The sequence below is a fragment of the Lutjanus erythropterus genome, chromosome 12 (genome assembly GCF_056507025.1).
Source record: "Lutjanus erythropterus isolate fLutEry1 chromosome 12, fLutEry1.hap2, whole genome shotgun sequence".
NCBI lineage: Eukaryota > Metazoa > Chordata > Actinopteri > Lutjaniformes > Lutjanidae > Lutjanus > Lutjanus erythropterus.
This window is the reverse complement of record NC_139328.1, coordinates 37,947,166-37,954,892: the sequence shown is the minus strand read 5'-3', so window position 1 is coordinate 37,954,892 and position 7,727 is coordinate 37,947,166. Positions and strand designations below refer to the sequence as shown.

The 7,727-nt window shown below is 43.8% G+C and overlaps 1 protein-coding gene and 1 pseudogene across 2 annotated transcripts; one reads left to right on the top strand and one right to left on the bottom strand.

Annotated features, from left to right (window-relative positions):
- Positions 1-484: 484 nt before the first annotated feature.
- On the bottom strand, positions 485-2,894 carry LOC146318452 (uncharacterized; annotated as a pseudogene). Its single transcript, XR_014771709.1, has 2 exons — positions 2,810-2,894; positions 485-1,777 (listed from the first exon to the last, which is right to left on the bottom strand). The product of XR_014771709.1 is annotated as an uncharacterized LOC146318452 (transcript).
- Positions 2,895-6,041: 3,147 nt separating this feature from the next.
- LOC146318451 (zinc finger BED domain-containing protein 4-like) lies at positions 6,042-7,199 on the top strand. Its single transcript, XM_084733224.1, has 2 exons — positions 6,042-6,954; positions 6,999-7,199. The coding sequence occupies exons 1-2, from the start codon at positions 6,298-6,300 to the stop codon at positions 7,197-7,199; spliced, it is 858 nt and encodes a 285-aa protein (XP_084589350.1). The 5' UTR covers positions 6,042-6,297.
- Positions 7,200-7,727: the final 528 nt, after the last annotated feature.

Here is a 7,727-nt window from a genome sequence, read left to right as displayed (position 1 = left end):
ATTCATATGTGTAAGATGGGTCTCATGTAGAATGTGCTTCATTTTAAAGGGTCACAAGCCAAAGAGGTTGGGAACCTCTGGCTGTTAAAGAGATGGATAATTATTATCGTAATTAACGTTAGTAACACATACTAGCAATAGTAGGGGTCTGCCTTTACACCGGCTTTGGCAAGAGTTTGATCTGATTGGTTGAAGTTAGCCTGTGTTGGACATGATAGACAGATTATTCATCCAATCAACCCGCCAAGTGGTTTTTTTTTTTTTTTTTCAAAGTAGCTGCCCTTTTCCACAAAGTTTCTAAGGAAAACTCTAAGGACAACAAGGACAACAACCAGATGGTTCTGTGTTATAAACCATGTGTCAAGTTACAAAAAATGTGTTCTGTCTGTGTTCACTAACCCAGACAGAGCTATACTTTCCCATGGATGGTTTTCATGCAGAGCATCAGCAAAATAAAAAATAAAAATGAAACTTTTCAACTGATAAAAAAAAGTTTCTTTTTAATGACAAAGCAATGACATCCATCTTGTAACAAATCCATCATTAGCTGTCAGCTGAGAGACTGAGTGACTCCACAACGATGCCCTTCTCCATGTGCGTGCACATGTGTCTCTTCAGCCTTGTGGACGTAGAGAAGCTCTTCTTACAGAACAGACAACTGTGCGGCTTCTCCCCGGACATGCATGTTGAGGTCAGAGGAGCACCTGAACCTCCTCTTGCAGTAGGAGCAGGGGTATGGCTTTTCTCCTGTGTGGATCCGTTTGTGGAGGAGGAGCTCACCAAAGGTGAGGAAGGTCTTCCCGCACTGGGAGCACTGGTGGGGCCGTTCCCCCGTGTGAGTCAGGTTGTGTCGGACGAGCGAGGTCGACTTGGTGAACCTCTTCCCGCAGTAAGAGCACTGGAAAGGCCGCTGGCTGCTGTGAGTCAGCAGGTGTCTGTTGAGGATCTGGAGCTGCGTGAAGCTCTTCCCGCACTCCGTGCAGGGGTACGGACACTCTCTGGTGTGGATCTGCCAGTGCTTGTTCAGGAGCCACACATGCGTGAAGCTTTTCCCGCATTCGCACGCAAACAGCCGCTCGCCCGTGAGTTTCATCTGGTGTCTCTTGAGGTCCAACGCCCTGCTGTATATCTTCTCACACAGGGAGCATTTGTATTGACGCCTCACCACGTGGGTTCTGCCAGTGCCTCAGCCGCTCCAGGATGCTGCTGAAGCTCTCGCCACATTTCTGGCATTTGTACTCGCCACCGCCTTTCTCTGACGTCTCCTCTGTTATTACCACCTCGGTTGTGAAGTAGTGGGGAGGGTGGCAAGCCTGACTGCAGGCACTTTGTTTGAAATGCAGCTTGAGCAGCCCCATCTGCGTGAAGCGTTTGCCACACTGCGAGCAGAGGAAGGGCTGCTCCCCGGTGTGAATGCGCCGATGTCTGGTCAGGTCCCAGGAATTCTTGAAGCTTTTGCCGCATTCCTCACAGGTGTACGGACACTCGTTTGTGTGCGTCTGCTGGTGACGAGTCACGTCCATGGCGCGTGTGAAAGCTCTGCCGCAGTCTGGACATGTGTGGGGGTTGGGCCTGTCGTGGATGGGGAAAGGCTTTGGGAACTCAGGACGTTGGATCTTCTTCTTGGGGGCCTCAGCTGTCTCTGTGGACCTCTGCAGCTTGCTGTACTCTTTAGGGTGACTGTGCTCAATGTGCTGCAGCAAGAAGGACTCCTCTGTGTGGAAGAATGGACACACAGAACAGGCAAACACGTAGCTGGACATCTCCACACTGGTACCTTTGCAAAACAGAAAATATAAGACGCTGTTTTACTTTGTCTGGAAGATGGGCAACAGTTTGTTGTGTTGCTGCTTAAAAATTTTAAATCCCTTTGACCTGCAACACTGCTGGGTTCAACAGGTTATGACTGAGATTTCTGGCCTTCACAGCTTCCTTCTTCTCCCATATGACCACAATGAGCTGGCTAATTTTGAAAACGTGTCCAAACTAGTAGTTTTTTAAACAGATCTCCATCTCAGAGTTGTGTTTCAGCCGGCAACAACACTTAATTTACTCGCTATTGCAAAGGTGGCACATGTCAACGCTGCGGCTGATAGCTCCTTCAGACATCACTGTTTTTCTCTGTTAATGTTATTTTTATCGCAGAAAGATGTCATTAAGTTTTATTACACTGTCAAATGGTTTTGTAACGGTGGTTGTAACGATGAATAATTTCCTGAACTTAAAGTAAAATGGAGTCATTCGGACTTGTCATAATGATGTCATTAAGTGTTATAAGGCCAGGTTGATGACAGAGTACAACACTGAGGTGATTTGGACAGATAGCAGTTAGCTGGTTTACTTGTTGCTAAACTAGCCTAACTGCTGTCTGTTGTTAGCTAGTTAGGTTGGTTAGCCGTGGAGCTACCAGTGAGGTGACATAATTGACACCTCATGCAATGTCATGAACATTCACACCTTCATGTTCATGACAGGTGTCATGACAATCTTATGTACACCCCTTCAAATAAAGTGTTACCAAAAAATTTTTTTAAATAAATGGTGATACATTTGTTTGTGTTTATGACTTAAGAACAGGTGAAACAGGTGGGAAAAAACTTTAAAAGGAAAAAAAAAAAAAAATGTTGAGTTACTTTTTCTATCTGTGAAACAAATTAGATCAGGCTTGAAAAATGATCTCAGGCTTCTGTAACAAAACATCTGTATGGCTTTCAATGTGTATGATATGATATATGCAAGTATGTGCAAAGGGGAAAGAATTACCTGTGTATATGTTTGTGTGTAAGAGGGTGTATGTTTAAAAACTCACTCTGTGGTGGAGGGTGAGGAGCGCAGCGTGGCGATGCTGCCTTGCCTGTTGTCGTGCTGCAGTTTGGGCGAGGACGACAGCGAGTCGGTCATCTCTTCCATCTCGTCGTGGGCCGACTGTGATTTGGTTTTCTTCTTGCTGAATGGCTGCTTGAAGGAGCTGTGTAACTGCAAGACAGATAACACAAGTACACACAGGGGGACAGACGTCAATATCGCATACACCAACGTTTACAATCAGTTCCTAAGAGGTAAGTTCTGGTGACATCACATCCTGCCAGATCAGTAAGTCACTCCGTGCTGTTTCCAAGCAATGGTCACTGTCTGGTTTAGGTAAAAAGGGAGGCAAAAAGCAGAGTAGTAGTAAGTAGAGATGGAAATGAAAGACAGAGAAGGGGGGGACCAGGCTTTTTAATGGCCCTAAAAAAAAATTAGGGCTGAACAGACAATCAAGATGAACACAGGAGGACGAAAAGAGAGGAATAAGGGGGCGGGGGAGCGTTGCCATATCCATGCTGACGTTTCCAGAAAAAGGGAGAGATGAGGTTGCTGAGAGGGGAGGAAGGAGGAATGAATAAGGGGGTGAAGGAGGGGAGGATGGGGGACAACCACAGCACACATATGGAAGACATTCTGGGAGCCACTGACCTGAGCCGGGATGGAATCAGCCACCTGAAGATGCAGAACACACCCAGCGTTAAGCCACACAAACACACACTCTGCTGCTCACTTGATGAGTGAAAAAAGCTAAAAGTCGCTGATACAGTCACTGCTGTTGCAAGGATGATGATAATGAAGAGTGCTATTATGATTATGATCAGATTCTAATCATCAGTTTATCTCCAACATTAGTTTTAATTGAGGCAAAGTTATGATTAGGCCACCATGCTAAGAAACAAACACTTTTGATTGTATAGTTTAGTGCATTTTGTCCTACAGTATCAGTACAGTGTGTGGAACCAAACAAGCATAGATGGTACAAGATGTTGCATGAAATCAACAGCACTCTAATCATGCTAAACACAACATACAGTATAAACACAGTACATTTATGTTCAAGTAAATGAATTCACATATTTTAAAACACCACCCAGTGCATTCCAGGTAAGGGTCTTTCAACGTACCCAAAGCAGGATGAAAGATAATGATAGATGATAGAAAACAAATGGCTGGATGGATTTACCAAATATCATTCTGACAGATTTGCACACACATGACTGTTAGGGCTGCAACTAACCATTATTTTCATCATCATTTTCTCAATTCATCAATTAGTAGTTCGGACCAGAAAAAAAAATGTTGATCACAGTTTCCTAAGGTCAAAGGTGATGTCCTCAAAAGTCTTGTTTTGTCCATAACTGAAAGACATTCAGTTTACTGTTATAGAGGACTAAATAAATCAGAAAATATTCACATTTGAGAAGGTGAAATCAGAGAATTCTGACATTTTTCAGTAAAAGTAAAAAAAAAAAAAAAAAAAAAAAAAAAAAAAAGTATCAAAATAGTTTTATTTAAAAGTTGACAACTAATCAATTATTCAACTAATGCAGCTCTAATGACTGGCCATGTAAAGGTTGAGCCATCAACTGTCAGTCCTCAGACTTTAAATAATGAATGTATTATGTACTGAACCCAGCATGATGTTTACTCATGGTAACAGTTGTGTGCAACACTTCATGAATCTCTATGAGGACATTTTTGCCACCTTCCAGTCTGTATCCTGCTTCAGGCTACCCCAGCAGGTCAGATACTGCCTGCAGCCTTACTGACTCTCTACCTATTCATTATTCCATCCTTCCAGCACCGCTCTGTTAGCATCATCTGCTGCTTTTCTGCTCACTCTTCACTTACTCCTCACTAACCTTACTTCAGCTCTATCCGTCTCCACCCATGCGTGCACAGAGGCATTCATTTATGTCAATAAATAATTAATTACTGCTTAAATAAGGGATTGGTTCGTATTCATGAGCCTGACTTGAATAACAGGTTATAGGGTGTCACTCTCAGTGGTGAAGTGTGGGGCTGTTAGCATGCATTTTCATTTCAAGGGCAGGCGTTTTGCATTGCAGCAGAGGCTGAATGCTGGCTCCGGCTCTGCGCTTTTTGGCTGAGACGGAACTTCTAATATGTCATCTGTCTGACTCAGGGGGCTCTCTAGCCAGGGACACTGAGCTGCTACTGCAGAGTGAAGCAAAGAACAGTGAGATCAGAGGGAAGGACGGAGGGAGAGGAGAGGGCTTTATGGTTGTGTGTTGCATTTTTACATAATTTGTCTTTTTTTCCCTTGATTTCTGGGTATTTGTGGACATAGTCCTCAGACGGGTATTGCATAAAACTAGGGATGTCCGATAATATCGGCCCACCGATAATATCGGCCCGATATTGGCATAAAACTGTAATATCTGTGAATATCGTTATTGGTTTTTTGCCTATAATGAAAACCGATAAAATAATACCTGGATTTCGCCGAATAAATATAGGCCTATGGGCTCCCAAGACATTTACCGGCGCGCAAATGATGACCTCATCAAACTGCGTCGTGAAGCGTATAAACAAACGTGGGTGGCTGCAGTAGCAAGCTTGCTAGCTCTGTGCCTGACTAACGTTATGTCTGTGGTTTGGAATTATTTCCAAGTGTCTCCTTCGGATATTAAACTTGCGATTTGCAATGACTGCAAAGCATTGGTTATGCGAGGCGGAACCAAGACTTCTTCCTTCAATACTTCGAATTTAATCTCCCACCTCAGGATGAATCATTCAGAGAGATACGCGGCATTTGTACAGCAAAGTAATGAGACGAAGCAACAGAGACAGGCTGCACTGAAAAAAAAAAACAAAAACAAAAATACAACAAGGACCACCCCAGGGCGAAAGCCATCACTCAGAAAATCATGGAGTGTATCGCACTGGATAACCAGCCCTTTTCTATCGTGCAAGACGCCGGATTCACCAAACTTGTGGAGTTCCTCGAGCCACGCTTTGCCATGCCCAATCGCAAGTATTTCTCAGATGTTTGCTTACCCGAGTTGTACAGTGTTGTTTACAGCCACGTCGAGAAGCTAATTGCTGATGCTGTATCCATTAGCTTCACAACAGATATCTGGTCTTCAAGTGTTAGCCAGGTTAGCATGTTGAGCTTGACTGCTCAATGGCTAGATAAGGACTTTGTGTTTAAAAAAGTCTGTGCTTCATACGGCTGAAGCAATCGCATCTGCTTTTGAAGGGATGTTTGAGACATGGAAAATCCGCAAGCAGAATGTGCATGTAGTGGTCAGAGACAACGCACGCAACATGGCCAAAGCTATGTCGGAGTTTGGTGTCCCAAGTCTGCCCTGCATGGCGCACACCTTGCAGCTCGCAGTGAACGGAGGTGCCCTGTCTCAACGCAGCATTGCAGATGCCCTGGCTGTGGGGAGGTGAGTTGTAGGCCACTTCAAGCACTCACCGCTTGCTTGCAGTCGTTTTGAAGACATACAAAAAGAACTCAACATGCCTGTGAAAAAGCTCCAACAAGACGTCCCCACCAGGTGGAATTCCACCTATTATATGATGCAGAGCCTGGTGGAGCAGAAGAGGGCTTTAAGTGCATATGCTGCTGATTATGAACTCCTAGCAACACTGACAGCAACTCAGTGGGGAATTTTGGAGAAGATGACCACCCTACTGGAACCCTTTGAACAGCTAACCAAGGACATCAGCTCTGCGGAGGCCACTGCTGCAGATGTCATCCCTGGTGTGGTATCCCTGACACGGCTGCTCGCCAAGATGGATGAATCAGACAAAGGTGTGCAAACAGCCAAACATGCTCTATTGGAAGCTGTCAGTGAACGCTTTAATGGTGTGCAAAGTGAACCTCTTTATGCAATTGCAACCATGGTTGATGCTCGTTACAAAGACCGTTATTTTGACCTGGATAACAAGGAGGGAGCACGGAATATGCTGCTGAAGATTGTGGATGAAATGGCCAGTGTGGGCAATGATCAGCAAGAAAAGGCTACTGGTGCCAGTGCAGATGACCCGGGCCAGGAGGACCAGGACCCCCCACCTAAGAGGGCCCAAACTGGGAGCCTGCAGGACATGTACCAAGAAATCCTCGCAGAGAATGATGTCACCAAACAAGCAACTACAGGCGAAACAGCATCACAGGTGAGTAAATAATAAACTTTATACTGGACTGGAGGTCCACCCAGGTCCGCTTCCCTGCGCTTGCCCGAGTTGCACGCAAGTACCTCACTGCACCCTGTACCAGCGTAGACAGCGAACGGCTGTTCAGCGCCATCTCCAATGTCATCGATGAGAAGAGAAATCGCATACATTGCAACAATGCTGAGATGCTTATTTTCATTCAGATAAATCTACCTCTCACGTATATGGACAAGGGAAAAAATTAGACCAGTCATATAGACGAGTCAGCATCATTCTTTGAGCCTCATTTGTTGCACTTTAAAGGAGCGTTATGTTTACTTGTCTGGACTGAAGCTGTTTTTATTTTTTGTGCCTTTCTTGTTTTTATTTGCACATTTTTGTTACTCATATGAAAGAGCAGGGTTGACTGAGCCCAGTTTATGATTTTAATGATTATGTTAGCAAAGTTATGGCCTGTTATGAAGGCCAGTCGGACTTTTAGCCTTGTTACATATATATATATATATATGTACATATATATATATATATATATATATATATATATATATATATATATATATATATATTAGTTTGTTTATTTGTTTACTTTTCTGCACATATGTTGTTCTGTGTTTGATTACATGTCATTTATGTATGTAATGTGTGTGTTCACGTGCATGTGTGTGTGTGTGTGTGTGTGTGTGTGTGTGTGTGTGTGTAATGTATGTGTTAAATGTCCAGTTTGTAAAATTAAAGGAAAACTATCAAGATTTTTTTTATATATTTTCACTGCA